Genomic DNA, 17,171 nt, shown 5'->3' on the forward strand with positions numbered 1-17,171 from the left:
GATTTCCTAATCAAGCATGACGGCATGACAAGTCACACTTCTTCTATTTCTACCTATTACACTCAAAGTTGAAAGTTTCAGTTTCTGGTTTGTTTTGCTGCTGGGTGATTCCTCACAAAACTAGAACCAAATAAGACCACGATTTTGGGAGATTTTTACTAAATGTACTGATTAGGACGGACCTTTTGGAGTAGCGATTGTTGACATATATTTGTAAACCTAAAGCATAATTGAGAAATAATTCATTCAAGTTGGAATATTTGTGATATTTTGACCTTCCCCAGGCCTCTCATATGACGCTTTACCGCTTGCTCTGTAATATGAGTAGTATTTTGATTTCAATAATCAAAATCTAAAACAATAAACTAGCAGAGAACATTAATATGCCCATGGAGTATATTATGTTCAACAATTATATAGAAAAATTAGTAAAATCAAAATGTTTATATTTAACCATTAAGCAGACTCATATTAAGCATCTCCAATCCAAAATTAAATCTAGAATCGGCTTCCTATTTCGCAACAAAGCATCCTTCACTCATGCTTCCTAACATACTCTCTTAAAATGGACTATCCTACCGATCCTTGACTTCGGCAATGTCATTTACAAAATAGCCTCCAACATTCTACTCAGCAAATTGGATGCAGTCTATCACAGTGCCATCTGTTTCCTCTCCAAAGCCCCATATACTACTCACCACTGTGACCTGTATGCTCTCGTTGGCTGGCCCACGCTTCATATTCGTCACCAAACCCACTGGCTCCAGGTCATATATAAGTCTTTGCTAGGTAAAGCCCCGCCTTATCTCAGCTCACTGGTCACCATAGCATCACCCACCCGTAGCACGTGCTCCAGCAGGTATATTTCACTGGTCACCCCCAAAGCCAATTCCTCCTTGGGCCGCCTTTCCTTCCAGTTCTCTGCTGCCAATGACTGGAACGAATTGCAAAAATCACTGAAGCTGGAGACTCATATCTCCCTTTAACTTGACGCATCAGCTATCTGAACAGTTTACAGATCATTGCACCTGTACATAGCCCATCTGTAAATAGCCCATCCAATCTACCTCGTCTCCATATTGTTATTTATTTTATTTCTATTTTTTTTCTCCTTTGCACCCCAGTATCCCTATTTGCACATTCATCTTCTGCACATCTATCACTTCCGTGTTTATTTGCTAAATTGTAATTATTTCGCCACTACGGCCTATTTATTGCCTTACCTCCCTAATCTTACTTCATTTGCACACACTGTATATAGATTTTTCTATTGTGTTATTGACTGTATGTTTGTTTATCCCATGTGTAACTCTGTGTTTGTGTCGCACTGCTTTGCTTTATCTTGGCCAGGTCGCAGTTGTAAATGAGAACTTGTTCTCAACTGGCCTATCTGTTTAAATACAGGTGAAATAAAAAATATGGACAATATACCATGGCTAAGGGCTGATGCAACGCGAGTGCCTGGATACAGCCCTTAGCCGTGGTATATTGGTCATATACCCCAAACCCCCGAGGTGCCTTATTGCTATTATAAACTGGTTACCAATGTAATTAGAGCAGTAAAAATAAATGTTTTGTCATACCCGTGATATACTGTCTGATATACCACGGCTGTCAGCCAATCAGCATTCAGGGCTCGAACCACCCAGTTTATAATTGTCAATATTCATAAATTTATCTAAGGAATGTGTTTTTGAAATCAAAATACTACTCATATTACAAAGCTTTTTAGCACCTTTTACATTAAAAAAAATGTATTTTTCATATTTTTGTTTTACCTTTATTTAACTAGGCAAGTCCGTTAAGAACAAATTCTTATTTACAATGATGGCCTACACCGGCCAAACCCGGACGACGCTGGGCCAATTGTGCACTGCCGTATGGGACTCTCAATCACGGCCGGTTGTGATACAGCCTGGAATCGAACCAGGGTGTCGGTAGTGACTCCTCAAGCACTAAGATGCAGTGCCTTAGACCGCTGCACCACTCTGGAGCAAAATATAAAATATTATGGAGTCTTAAAGGAGGTAATTCTCAAATATATGTAAACTACCCTACCTCTAAAGGACCTTTCTATAGATAACATTTCTTGAAAATCCCCCAAATCATGGTATTTCTCTCTAGTTTCATGAGGAGCCACCCTGCTATAATATGTAGGCCAACCAGATGAAAGGCAGCTCTAGCGACTGCATGGTAGAGATTAGAATGAAAAATATTTTGTACACAAAGAATTTACATACCTGCATCTGCCGTTGTTTAGTTGTGCCCTCTTTAGTACAGAGAGATAGGCCAATCTGACAGACAGAAACAGGGAGTTCCCAACGGGAACCCGCATAAACATTCAGAGACACCAATGTTTCTCTACATTTCATATCAGATTAAAGTCATATTTTAGTTTGTAATACTAGTAATTTGTCACCAATAATTGTGTACTTTCTCAATTAGTGACTCTCTCTCACTCATCACTACCAAGAGGAAATGAGAGAACAGGGAACAGAAGTTCCCTTAAATTATGGTGATGTGGTGGAAACTGAAAATGTAGACTTAAGTCAGGAACAGAATTGGGATGTTGTGGTTTGGAGGGAGTTTGCTGGGGACTCGTGATTCATATTTTTTGATAATGTATAGAATGAGGTCTCAACAATTATACAAAATATATGACCTTTGGAACAGAATTTCAGAATACAAAATAACCTCTACTTTTTCTCTCTGTACTCCCCACCTCTCCCCATTTCACCTCTTCCCTTTCCCCTCTCCACCTCTCCCCATTTCACCTCTTCCCTGTCCCCTCTCCACCTCTTCCCATTTCACCTCTTCCCTGTCCCCTCTCCACCTCTTCCCATTTCACCTCTTCCCTGTCCCCTCTCCACCTCTTCCCATTTCACCTCTTCCCTGTCCCCTCTCCACCTCTCCCCATTTCACCTCTTCCCTGTCCCCTCTCCACCTCTTCCCATTTCACCTCTTCCCTGTCCCCTCTCCCAACTCTCCCCATTTCATCTCTTCCCTTTCCCCTCTCCACCTCTTCCCATTTCACCTCTTCCCTGTCCCCTCTCCACCTCTTCCCATTTCACCTCTTCCCTGTCCCCTCTCCCCATTTCACCTCTTCCCTGTCCCCTCCCACCTCTCCCCATTTCACCTCTTCCCTGTCCCCTCTCCCCATTTCACCTCTTCCCTGTCCCCTCTCCCCATTTCACCTCTTCCCTGTCCCCTCTCCCCATTTCACCTCTTCCCTGTCCCCTCTCCCCATTTCACCTCTTCCCATTTCATTTCACCTCTTCCCTGTCCCCTCTCCCCATTTCACCTCTTCCCTGTCCCCTCTCCCCATTTCACCTCTTCCCTGTCCCCTCTCCCCATTTCACCTCTTCCCTGTCCCCTCTCCCCATTTCACCTCTTCCCTGTCCCCTCTCCCCATTTCACCTCTTCCCTGTCCTCCCCATTTCACCTCTTCCCTGTCCCCTCTCCCCATTTCACCTCTTCCCTTCCTCTCCCCATTTCACCTCTTCCCTGTCCCCTCTCCCCATTTCACCTTCTTCCCTGTCCCCTCTCCCCATTTCACCTCTTCCCTGTCCCCTCTCCCCATTTCACCTCTTCCCTGTCCCCATTTCACCTCTTCCCTGTCCCCTCTCCCCATTTCACCTCTTCCCTGTCCCCTCTCCACCCCATTTCACCTCTTCCCTGTCCCCTCTCCCCATTTCACCTCTTCCCTGTCCCCTCTCCACCTCTCCCCATTTCACCTCTTCCCTGTCCCCTCTCCCCATTTCACCTCTTCCCTGTCCCCTCTCCACCTCTCCCCATTTCACCTCTTCCTGTCCCCTCTCTCCCCATTTCACCTCTTCCCTGTCCCCTCTCCACCTCTCCCCATTTCACCTCTTCCCTCTCCCCTCTCCACCTCTCCCCATTTCACCTCTTCCTCTCCCCTCTCCACCTCTCCCCATTTCACCTCTTCCCTGTCCCCTCTCCACTTCTTCCCATTTCACCTCTTCCCTGTCCCTTCTCTACCTCTCCCCATTTCACCTCTTCCCTGTCCCCCTCTCTACCTCTCCCCATTTCACCTCTTCCCTGTCCCCTCTCTACCTCTCCCCATTTCACCTCTTCCCTGTCCCCTCTCTACCTCTCCCCATTTCACCTCTTCCCTGTCCCCTCTCTACCTCTCCCCATTTCACCTCTTCCCTGTCCCCTCTCTACCTCTCCCCATTTCACCTCTTCCCTGTCCCCTTTCCACCTCTTCCCATTTCACCTCTTCCCTGTCCCCTTTCCACCTCTTCCCATTTCACCTCTTCCCTGTCCCCTCTCCAACTCTCCCCTCCTATGCTGCAGGTCTGCGGGCGTCTCTTTTACTGTCAGTCTTCTTCATGGTGATGGGGGCAGCGCTGCGTAGTGTCCCTGTGCCAGACCTACAACTAAGGCGATGGTAACACCCCCTCACACCCAGAGCTTTACTGTATACTCTCTGTATAAAATGGCTTGTTTGGAAGCTAGCAATACTTTCCCATACAAAATCATGCCCCATATAGGGCTGTGGTGCTCATTACATTTTGTCTGCCGGTTATTGTCATGTGAAAGACATTGTACAGTAACTCTACCTGTGTTTCTGTCTGAAAGTTGGTTATGTCGCCTTTCATATTTTTGTAATGAACATATGAATTATGCTGAGACAAAAAAAAAATTATCTTCTCACCATAATTGACCGTTAATTAACATAAACATGTTTAGCATCTCCAGGCCAATAAATCAATTTAATATACACCATCACAATAAATACATTTCATGTCACAATAAATACACCGTCACAATAAATACATTTCATGTACACCGTCACAATAAATACATTTCATGTACACCGTCACAATACATACATTTCATGTCACAATACATACATTTCATGTACACCGTCACAATAAACACATTTCATGTACACCGTCACAATACATACATTTCATGTACACCGTCACAATACATACATTTCATGTACACCGTCACAATACATACATTTCATGTACACCGTCACAATACATACATTTCATGTACACCGTCACAATACATACATTTCATGTACACCGTCATAAATACATTTACATTTCATGTACACAATAATACATTTCATGTACACCGTCACAATACATACATTTCATGTACAATAAATACATTTCATGTAAATACATTTCATGTACACCGTCACAATAAATACATTTCATGTACACCGTCACAATAATACATTTCATGTATCACAATAAATACATTTCATGTACACCGTCACAATAAATACATTTCATGTACACCGTCACAATAAATACATTTCATGTACACCGTCACAATAAATACATTTCATGTACACCGTCACAATAAATACATTTCATGTACACCGTCACAATACATACATTTCATGTACACCGTCACAATAAATACATTTCATGTACACCGTCACAATAAATACATTTCATGTACACCGTCACAATAAATACATTTCATGTACACCGTCACAATAAATACATTTCATGTACACCGTCACAATACATACATTTCATGTACACCGTCACAATACATACATTTCATGTACACCGTCACAATAAATACATTTCATGTACACCGTCACAATACATACATTTCATGTACACCGTCACAATAAATCCATGATTTATTTTAGGCAGGTCTAAAGAAACATTATGATATAAAGAAAAATGGATTTCAGATGAGCAATATATAAGTTGGCCTACTTTATGTTATCTGGCTATGTGCCATGCCATAGGCTCTAGGCTTGCTTTAGCATACAAGATATGCGTATAAGTCCCATGCCATTATATTATAAACTGGGTGGTTCGAATACTGATGGCTGAAAGCCGTGGTATATTTAGTCATTTTTTATTTGGATCCCAATTAGCTAACACCGTAACTCTTGCTAATCTTTCTGGGGTCCAACACCAATTAACAAGACATTACAAACATTCAACAATACAGGTATTTTAATTTTACCTTTATTTTACTAGGCAAGTCAGTTAAGAACAAATTCTTATTTTCAATGACGGCCTAGGAACAGTGGGTTAACTGCCTGTTCAGGGGCAGAACGACAGATTTGTACCTTGTCAGCTCGGGGATTCGAACTTGCAACCTTTCGATTACTAGTCCAACGCTCTAACCACTAGGCTACCCTGCCGCCCCAATTAAAGTAATTAAAATACCTGACAGGAAACACATTTAACATTCAGTTGATGCTTCATATTTCCTGTCCAGTCATAGGGTCCATCACATTAGATGTTCTGTCTATTTCCTGTCCAGTCATAGGGTCCATCACATTAGATGTTCTGTCTATTTCCTGTCCAGTCATAGGGTCCATCACATTAGATGTTCTGTCTATTTCCTGTCCAGTCATAGGGTCCATCACATTAGATGTTCTGTCTATTTCCTGTCCAGTCATAGGGTCCATCACATTAGATGTTCTGTCTATTTCCTGTCCAGTCATAGGGTCCATCACATTAGATGTTCTGTCTATTTCCTGTCCAGTAATAGGGTCCATCACGTTAGATGTTCTGTCCATTTCCTGTCCAGTCATAGGGTCCATCACATTAGATGTTCTTTTATTTTTTCCTTGAAGGTGGATTTACTTTTTGCCTGAGAAATATGGATTGGTAAAGAGTTCCATTCAGCTATGGCTCTATATAAAACTGTAGATTTAAGGCTATTTGTTCTTGGCTTGGGTTGTTTTAGCTGCCCTGAATTTGTCTGTCTGGTTTGGTGGTTATGCATGTTGCTAGTATGTACTAACTGACCAGAAAAATACTGTTTTTAAAATGTTTATTTTAAATAAAACATTCCTAAAGAAAATCAGAAGACTGGATAGTAGTTTGTTTTTAACGTGAAGCCATGAGAGATTCTAATGCATTTGGATAATATTCATACGGATAGAGCAATGAAGAGATAATCTACCAGCCCTGTTCTGAGCAATGAAGAGATCATCTACCAGCCCTGTTCTGAGCAATGAAGAGATCATCTACCAGCCCTGTTCTGAGCAATGAAGAGATCATCTACCAGCCCTGTTCTGAGCAATGAAGAGATCATCTACCAGCCCTGTTCTGAGCAATGAAGAGATCATCTACCAGCCCTGTTCTGAGCAATGAAGAGATCATCTACCAGCCCTGTTCTGAGCAATGAAGAGATCATCTACCAGCCCTGTTCTGAGCAATGAAGAGATCATCTACCAGCCTTGTTCTGAGCAATGAAGAGACCATCTACCAGCCCTGTTCTGAGCAATGAAGAGATCATCTACCAGCCCTGTTCTGAGCAATGAAGAGATCATCTACCAGCCCTGTTCTGAGCAATGAAGAGATCATCTACCAGCCCTGTTCTGAGCAATGAAGAGATCATCTACCAGCCCTGTTCTGAGCAATGAAGAGATCATCTACCAGCCCTGTTCTGAGCAATGAAGAGATCATCTACCAGCCCTGTTCTGAGCAATGAAGAGATCATCTACCAGCCCTGTTCTGAGCCATTTGGAGATGTTTTATATCTTTCGTTGCTGCAGATGACCATATAACTGGACAGTACTCTAAGTGTGATAGGACTAGGGATTGACCATATAACCGGACAGTTCTCTAAGTGTGATAGGACCAGGGATTGACCATATAACCGGACAGTTCTCTAAGTGTGATAGGACCAGGGATTGACCATATAACTGGACAGTACTGTAAGTGTGATAGGATCAGGGATTGACCATATAACTGGACATTACTCTAAGTGTGATAGGACCAGGGATTGACCATATAACTGGACGGTACTCTAAGTGTGATAGGACCAGTGATTGAATCACCTGATTCAGAGTGCTAGATGTTACATACTCTGAACATTTTCATGTAACAATACTTCCCTTACCCATCTTAATAACAATACTATCTATGTGTTCTGACCATGATAAAGCTGTGTCCAACATGACGCCTAGTAGTTTATTTTTATTTTTTTACTTGCTCTACATGCGTTCTATTCATCGACAAATTCAATTGGGGATCATCAGCAAGAATATATCTTGAACCAAATACAATACATTTAGTTTTAGAAATGTTCAAGACCAATTTGTTCACATCAGCGCACGCAAACACCATTCTTAGTTCATTGCTCAGTACATCTGTTAGCTCGTTACATTCTGATGCTGCGCTATACATTGTAGAGTCATCAGCATAAATGACCACTCTTGCTTTGTTCATTACTGAAATTAAATTAAATCATTAGTAAAGAGAGTCGAGATGTGGGCCTAGGCAACTTCCTTGAGAGGCAACTTCCTTGAGGAACACTACAGTGTATATCTTTACTGTTTGAAAAGTCACCATTAAAGAACACTTTTTGCCTTCTGCATAGATAGCTTTCCATCCAGGATAGAGCTGCAGACTTAAAACCATAACATTTAAGTTGACCTAGTAACAGTTCATGATCAATTACATCAAAAGCAGACTGAAATCTAGCAACACTGCACCAACTAACTTCCTGTCATGCATACTCTTTAACCAATCATCTGTCATTTGTGCTAAGGCCGTACTCGTAGAATGACCTTCTTTGTATGCATTCTGGAAACCCATTATCAGACCATTTACATGAGAAATAAACCTTAATTTGTACAGATATAATTTACTTAACACAGGCAGCAAGTTTATAGGATGACTTAGGACCAATGAATGCAGATTTTTTTTATCGTTAGGTAGTGGAATAACCTTTGACTCCTTCCAGACTTCTGGGCACACCCCATACATCAAGCACTTAGTAAAATATGATATGAGAGATTGGGGTAGATATTTGGTTAGCTGTGCCTCTAAACAATTTGGCGTCAAGATTATCTGGACCAGGTGACGTCATCCGAAAGAGACAACAGCATCCTTTCTACCTCTTCCCTTTCTACTGGATGAAATTCAAACATGCAATGCCTCTCTTTTAGAAGGGTATATTGGAATCATAGCATTCCTCAACTTGTCCACTTTGCCTGTAAAATATTCATTAAAGTAGTTTGCGATGTCATGTAATTTTGTCATAAATATACCCTCTGATTCAACAACAGAGGCAGACATGTTGGAATTCCTACCCATAATAGTGTTTTTCCATGTTTTTCCCCATCACCCTTTACTTCATCAATTTTGCGGATAGAATCCCTTCTTTCCTTTGTTTAGCTTGGTCACTAGATTTCTTAATTTACAATAACTTTGCTTATCAAACACAGTGGAAGATTTATCTGCTACTTTTTTGGCATCATAACGTTGAATCATAAAATTTCTGAGCTCATCATCAATCCATGGGGCACCGTTTAACCTCGCAGTGCATTTCCTCAAAGGGCATGCTTATCAGCTATACTTATAAATAATTTCATGAACAAACTTAGTGACATTTCAGGATCATTCTTACTATTGATAGGTTTGGATTTCTGAACATTAAATGTCATTAATCATTAGTTGTAATAGAGACCTAAGGGGTGCCGTAGTTGAGGGACTACACCAGAGATGAATGGATAAGTTTGGAATGTACTGAGTGTAGGGAAAGTAATCACATGTGGCAGGCATTGATAAGGGGAGAGAGCCATGGATTAGTGATGAAGGGGGTCGAGGTCAGGTTAAGGGAGAAAGAAAGGTTTTTATGGCCCGTAATCACTTAGTTTCCTGCCTAGCAATAAAGATGCAATGTTTGTTCAGATGTGTAGGAGGAGACTCGGCCTATGAGAAAGGGTTAAATATCAGTGCATGTGTGAATATGTCTTTGTCTAATGCAGCTGTATTGATCCTCTGGGATAATAAGCTTGGTTTGAGCTTTCATATGGTCCGTAGAGTTTTTACTCTGAGAATTAGAACCACTACACACATCTAACCATTGCACATGCTTAATCTCATCCACAAATGAGTCCTGATTGAACTCTCTGTAGGACCTTTGGTAGATTACCTTAGGGCCAGCCTTTGGTATTTTAGTTTTCCTAGAGAGTGCAACCAAGTGTATCAGACTGTATACCACGCATATGACAAAACATTTATTTTTACTGCTCTAATCAAGTTGGAAACCAGTTTATAATAACAACAACTACTTGTTGAATCCCTCAGGGGATTGTGGTACATTACTGTATGCAAGCACTCCGTGTTGCGTCGTACTGTGGTTTATCCCCCCCCCCGGGCCTTATTGCTTAATTATGATTTTATAAAATAGAAAGGATATTTTTCCCATTCCGGAGCGAGTGTGCGTATGAAGTGGCTATGTTGAGTGTAAAAGTGATCATTTGAAACAGGTCCTATACGCTAGACTTAGTTATTTGGAAACCTTAGTTGTGAATGATACAAACCTTAGAATCTCTTAGACATCAAAACATATATGGGCTGCATGATGTGACTTGGGGCTATTGATGATTTGAGAAAGTCGCAAAAAGCTTGTTCCTTAGGCTGCACATGCTGTTCTCCCATCAAGCGTTAATATTTTCACCCATCAGACTATTCTCAATTTAATCTAGTCTTAACTAATGTGTCAAATTTCCTTTGATTTAGAATGGCCCATTATCAAATGGGTAGGAGCAGGGGGAAATGCATGTCATCAGTATGCCCTGGAACAGCGAATGGAGGCCACATTCCAGACCATTACTTTTTCACTCATGCTGGGTAGGCTACTCTGGTTATTTCACTCCACTCATCAACCACTGCTTGAGAAGCATGTGGTCTCGCTGCGCCACAGGTGATATTCCACCCAAACCCTGTATGCCATGGGCTCTTTAACCCTGTTCTTACAGCTTCCCAGTGCTAAATTTGTGAAATCTGTTTAGGAACATCAAAACATATTTCATTAAACTGTTGACAGCCCTTCTCTCTGCACGCTGTAGAAAGTAATGAAGGAGAGAGGGAAGGAGATGGACATGCACGGTGGTGAGATATTCTGTAGCCAAAGGTAATGTGTTAGCCTATTCATTATGAAAAGATAAAAAATACCCTATTACTAGGCTATTCAAAATTAAATACAAATTCACTATAATTGTAGGCTAACTCTGTAGGCCGCCCTGCACAATCAATGAACCAACATTATCACCTAGGCCTATACAGTTCTCTGCCATGCGTAGTAGGCTTTAGGCTATGTATTGTATAACGGCACAATCATTATTTTAATTCAGTTTTTTGGGGGGGGCTTGGGCTCATATATGCGTATGCACATGGGTGTTTTGAATGTCATCACTTTAAAGGGCTGTCCATTTCATTGTTAGGCTTTGAAACAACATTCACAACAACATTGTTTCAACCTGCTGTTGAACTTCTAATTGATCATCACAGTGAGGTGAGTTTTAAAATCACAATACTGTTTTGATAAGTGTTTGTGAGTTTTCAATTGTGTTTGCATTGACGTCAGAGTGGTTAGAAGGACAGAGCCCTGAGTAGCAGGCCATTAGGACCTGATGGTCGTTAGCGAGTTGGGTACTACCAACACATGTCCAGAGTGCATAAAAGGACATTACTGTGACTCAACGGTCACATGCATTTTGACTGCGGTCATGACTCATGACTGCCAGTGTGGAAGTAATATGGTCACCGCAATAGCCCTAGACTTACAACTAAGGCGATGGTAACACCCCACACAACCCCTCACACCCAGAGATGTGCTATATACTCTCGTTATAAAACGGGTTGTTTGGAACCTGGTAGTGCTCTCCGAAAAATTATGCCCCATTTATGTACTATGTTGGAAGATTCTTCCTCTGGCAGAAAATGTATATACTTATTACAATTACCAATATTGTGAATAGCTATGGTAATTTTCTGGTTTCAGGGTGCCCGGTATTGCTTGTAAATTTCAGTTTTAGGGAGGAAAGACATTACCCATCTAGTCTACCATAGTTTTGATGAATGACAGCATTTATAAATCGCTAGTTTGCCAGTTGCATTGTTGTGTTGTGGTATTGAACTGTCGTATTGAAATAGGTTCTGCTCGCTTTGAATGCCTCATAATAGCAGAGACATGGGATTGAGGTGCACCATTTCCTTCAAGAGATTAGAATTCTATTTAAATTGTTGAATTGTGTGGATACTTGTTTTCTGTTTCTCTTATCGACTACGGCTTTCATTCACTTTTCTTTCTGACGTCCTTATTTTTACCAGAATAAAAAAAAACCTGCCCTTTCTTCCATTGCTATTATCAAAAAAAATATAGGCAATATTTCCTTTCTAAAACAGTACCTGTGTGTTTGAAGGAGGCCCAGACGACAAGGTTATCTGAATTACTTTGGTGATAAGTCATTTTATGACCTTCTCTATTGTTAATCTGCCGCTTATTTCTTATTAGGCTCCACATTGACTTCAATTCAGGTGATGCATTATGGGTATTTGAATTGAGGAAGGAAATTGTATTCTCTTAAATATAGCACTTTCACCCACTGAATTTATTATGTTAGGTTGCTGATTTGGGGTCCCAAAGAACACATAATGAAAACTAGTCGTAGTCTAACTGCACATTTTCTCTGAGTGTGATTGGATCTGTAAAATGAAGACCATTAGTTCAGTTTATTGCAATATTAATACAGACTAAAAAAAGAGTAAAATAAAATGATTGGCTCTCATTCTAGGAGGGATACTTAGAAAAGTATACTTACGTATGATTCCTTTTTTAAAGAAAATAATATTCCACTAATTGAAAGTGTTTGCGGAGAAGTATCAGCTTTTATATTGCCCCAGGCTTTGTTTACCTCATCCCAAATCTGTTTTTGCTGCCAGACATATCTGGGACCAGACTAAGGCTGCACTTAACTGAAAACAACCTCTTCAGTCCTACTCACTAGTCTTCGTTCTCGCTGTAACCTTCATGCTTCAGAGGGCAGCTGAGTATGGAACAACAGAATGTGTGTGTGTGTGTGTGTACTATACACCTGCATAACGCTGACTTGACAGTATACATGTACTTGACCATCCATAAGCATTCCAAAATGTCTATGCCGTTGGTGTGGACCATTTTACAGTGACTAGGCCTCCTGGCTGAGTAGGGCATATGCTGTTGTACTCTGTCGAGAGAAATACAGGGTCACGGGCCGAGGCACACGCCATCTAACGAGAGATAAGGTTGTAGCGGAGGGGTGTTTATTGGAGACAGAGATATATTGCAAGCAGTAAGGACGCCAACACAACAGCACACCTCAGAGTATTCCCTCTGTTGTAAAAGATCTCACCATCCAACTGAGACCTAGACAGCGTTGCTATATGGGGGTGATAAAGTGCCAATACATAAAGGTTTTACACCCATACTATCCAAACCACTATCCCTGAGAAGGCTGCCCTGCTCTCTCAGTTAATCACAGTTCCTGGGATTACACTATTAAACATCTCTAGGCTATCTGGGACAAACAATTCAAGACGGGCTCCCCAAGCCTAACTCCTGTACTTATTCATGGTTTGTAGTAGTAGAGTAGGTAACAGTTGAAATGTCAGTAAGTGACGCTTTTATGGTCAACGTTAGCCTTTTGTTGGAAGCACACTGGTGATGTAAAAATGTAGATCAAGAGTTAATGTAGCGTAGATCATCAGACCAAACTTGTGGAACTTCATACCATGTCAACCAGAGAACTGGGATGTCCAGGGAACTTTATAGTGCTTGAGCAAGCAGCTTCTGTGTGTTTAAACCATATAGTGGATTTGTGAAGTTTCTGTTTGGGCTTTACATTTACCTGACCTTTGGGAGTTGGAGCAGATAAGCTGAGGTGACCTTTGACCCTTCCATTGAGCCTTATATGATTCCTTATTATTTTTCAGTGCACCGTAAAGCGTTATTGTTTAACAGTTAAGTAGTGCAAAAACAGTACCCCAAGAGTACAAAACATTAGGAACACCTGCTCTTTCCATTACAGACTGACCAGGTGAATCCAAGTGAAAGCTATGATCCCTTATTGATGTCACTTGTTAAATCCACTTCAGTCATTATAGATGAAGGGGGGGAGACAGGTTAAAGGAGTTTTAAGCATTGATACAATTGAGACATGGATTGTGTACATGTGCCATTCAGAGGGTGAATAGGCAAGACAAAATATTTACATTTTTTTTTAACCTTTATTTAACTAGGCAAGTCAGTTAAGAACAAATTCTTATTTTCAATGATGGCCTAGGAACAGTGGGTTAACTGCCTGTTCAGGGGCAGAACGACAGATTTGTACCTTGTCAGCTCAGGGGTTTGAACTTGCAACCTTCCGGTTACTAGTCCAATGCTCTAACCACTAGGCTACCCAAAAATATTTGAGTGCCTTTGAACAGGGTATGGTAGTAGGTGCCAGGCGCACCGGTTTGTATCAAGAACAGCAATGCTGCTGGGTTTTTCACACTCAACAATTTCCCGTGTGTATCGAGAATGGTCCACAACTCAAAGGACATCCAGCCAACTTGACACAACTGTGGGAAGCATTGGAGTCAACGTCCCTGTGGAACGCTTTTGACGTCTTGTAGAGTCCATGGCCCCAGACAAATTGAGGCTGTACTGAGGGCAAAAGGAGGTGCAACTCAATATTAGGAAGTTGTTCCTAATCTTTTGTGCACTAGGTGTATATTATCCCTCCACAAACAGTTCCCAAAGTCACCAGCAGGTGTCAGTCATTGCATTGTGTGTTCTTTTGCTGCACACAGGTCTATTAAATCAAATAACATTTTATTTGTCACATGCTTCGTAAACAATTGGTGTAGACCAACAGTGAAATGCTTACTTACAGGTCCTTTTCCAACAATGCAGAATTAAAGATAATACAAATAGTGACACTAGAAATAAATAAATATACAGTGAATAACAATAACAAAATAGCATGGCTATATACAGGAAGTACCAATACCAAGTCCAAGTGCAGGGAGTACGAGGTAATTGAGATAGCTATGTGTATATATAGGTAGGGGTAATGTGACTAGGCAACAGGATAGATAATAGACAGTAGCAGCAGTATACTGTAGGTAGGGGTAAAGGATAGATAATAGACAGTAACAGCAGTATACTGTAGTTAGGGGTAAAGTGACTAGACAACAGGATAGATAATAGACAGTAGCAGCAGTATACTGTAGGTAGGGGTAATGTGACTAGGCAACAGGATAGATAATAGACAGTAACAGCAGTATACTGTCGTTAGGGGTAATGTGACTAGACAACAGGATATATAATAGACAGTAACAGCAGTATACTGTAGTTAGGGGTAATGTGACTAGACAACAGGATAGATAATAGACAGTAACAGCAGTATACTGTAGATAGGGGTAAAAGATAGATAATAGGCAGTAGCATCAGTATACTGTAGATAGGGGTAATGTGACTAGGCAACAGGATAGATAATAGACAGTAACAGCAGTATACTGTAGGTAGGGGTAAAGTGACTAGGCAACAGGATAGATAATAGACAGTAGCAGCAGTATACTGTAGTTAGGGGTACAGGATAGATAATAGACAGTAACAGCAGTATACTGTAGGTAGGGGTAAAGTGACTAGACAACAGGATAGATAATAGACAGAGCAGTAACAGCAGTATACTGTAGGTAGGGGTAATGTGACTAGACAACAGGATAGATAATAGACAGAGCTGTAGCAGCAGTGTATGTGGTGAGTGTAAAAGTGTGTGTGTGAGGCGTCAGTATGCATGTGTGTGTGTGTGTGTTGGGGTTTCAGTGTAAGTATGTGTGGGTAGAGTCCATTGTGTTTGCTGTTCGTGCAAAAAAGGGTCAATGCAGGTAGTCTGGGTAGCCATTTGATTAACTATTTCGCAGTCTTATGGCTTGGTGGTGGAAGCTGTTCAGGGTCCTGTTGGTTTCGGACTTGGTGTATCGGTACCGCTTGCCGTGCGCTGGCTGAGAGTCTATGAGTTGGGTGGCTGGAGTGGTTAAAAACATGTTGGGCCTTCCTCTGACACAGCTTGATATAGAGGCCCTGGATGGCAGTGAGCTCGTCTCCAGTGATGTACTGGGCCACAGTCAACACCAATGTTCCCTCAAAATGATTGGGGCACTGAGCAAACTTTTAGGTATTGTTAGTGGAAACTTGAATGTTGTGAGAAGTTTGCGCAACTTCTGGCGCACGTTTACAATGAACACTGAGGCTGTAGCCTTACAGTTTTAGACAGTAGTCAATAGGCTATTGTGGCTATTTAAGTATAATGTAGGCCTACAAACAAAACCAATGGAGCAAAACCCATAACATTTTTTCACATGGAAATAGCTTTTGATTTCTATGATGTGCTCAGTCTCTGCCGACAACAAAATCAACACTCAATCTTGGAAAGTTAGATTTGTTTTAATTTGTTGCATTGAAAAGGGCTGGTATAATGTTGATTTTTTTCTTCTGATATTTAACTTCTATATAGTGCAAACTAATGGGGCGAACTCAGTGAAGTTCAATCTCTTGCGTTTCTGCACGGCCTGGCATTTCTTCTGCGAGGCAGTCCTGGAGGAGGTTTTCAGATGAACCAAGGAGGAGGGCAGATGAGAACAGCAGGCCAGCAGAGCACTTAGAACAGCAGCAGTCAGGGGCAAATGGTAGGAAGAGGATGATTTAGGTGAACCCAGACACAGACCCAAAACCGCTTAGAGGGACATTGCTCACCACCAGTGGTGGAAAAAGTATCCAGTTGGGATCGTTGAGTAGAAGTATATATACGCCTTAATAGAAAGTTACTCAAGTAAAAGTAAAAGTCACCCAGTAAAATACAACTTGAGTAAAAGTATTTGGTTCTAAATATTCTTAAGTATCAAAAGTATAAATAATTTCAAATTCCTTATATTAAGCAAAGCAGACGGCACCATTTTCATGTTTAAAACATTTACGGATAGCCAGGGGCACACTCCAACACTTAGACATCATTTACAAATGATGCATTTGTTTTCTGTGAGTTCGCCAGATCAGAAGCAGTAGGGATGACCACGTGTTCTCTTGATAAGTGCATGAATTGGACCATTTTCCTGTCCTACTAAACATTCAAAATGTGTAAGGGATGTATGGAGTAAAAAAAGGACATTATTTTAGTGAAATAAAAGTTTTCAAAAAAATATATAGGAAAGTACAGATACCCCAAAAATCTACTTAAGTAGTACTTTAAAGTATTTTTACTTGTACTTTACATTAATGATCACCACCCTGCTGAGTTAAAGTTCTGAGACATGGGGTTTGTGTTATTGTCAACCAATACTGCTGCTATGTATGTGTCTCACACATATACATATGTAATTTACATATCTCTT

General features: G+C 41.0%; 1 protein-coding gene across 1 annotated transcript in view; it reads left to right on the forward strand.

Annotated features, from left to right (window-relative positions):
- Positions 1 to 17,171, forward strand: part of LOC115130055 (solute carrier family 49 member 4-like) — an 81,901-nt gene that overhangs the window by 6,214 nt on the left and 58,516 nt on the right. The window contains exon 2 of the mRNA XM_065018591.1: positions 4,318 to 4,411. Within this exon, the coding sequence (XP_064874663.1) occupies positions 4,318 to 4,411 (94 nt within the window). The remainder of the gene's footprint in view (positions 1 to 4,317; positions 4,412 to 17,171) is intronic.

The sequence above is a fragment of the Oncorhynchus nerka genome, linkage group LG1 (genome assembly GCF_034236695.1).
Source record: "Oncorhynchus nerka isolate Pitt River linkage group LG1, Oner_Uvic_2.0, whole genome shotgun sequence".
NCBI lineage: Eukaryota > Metazoa > Chordata > Actinopteri > Salmoniformes > Salmonidae > Oncorhynchus > Oncorhynchus nerka.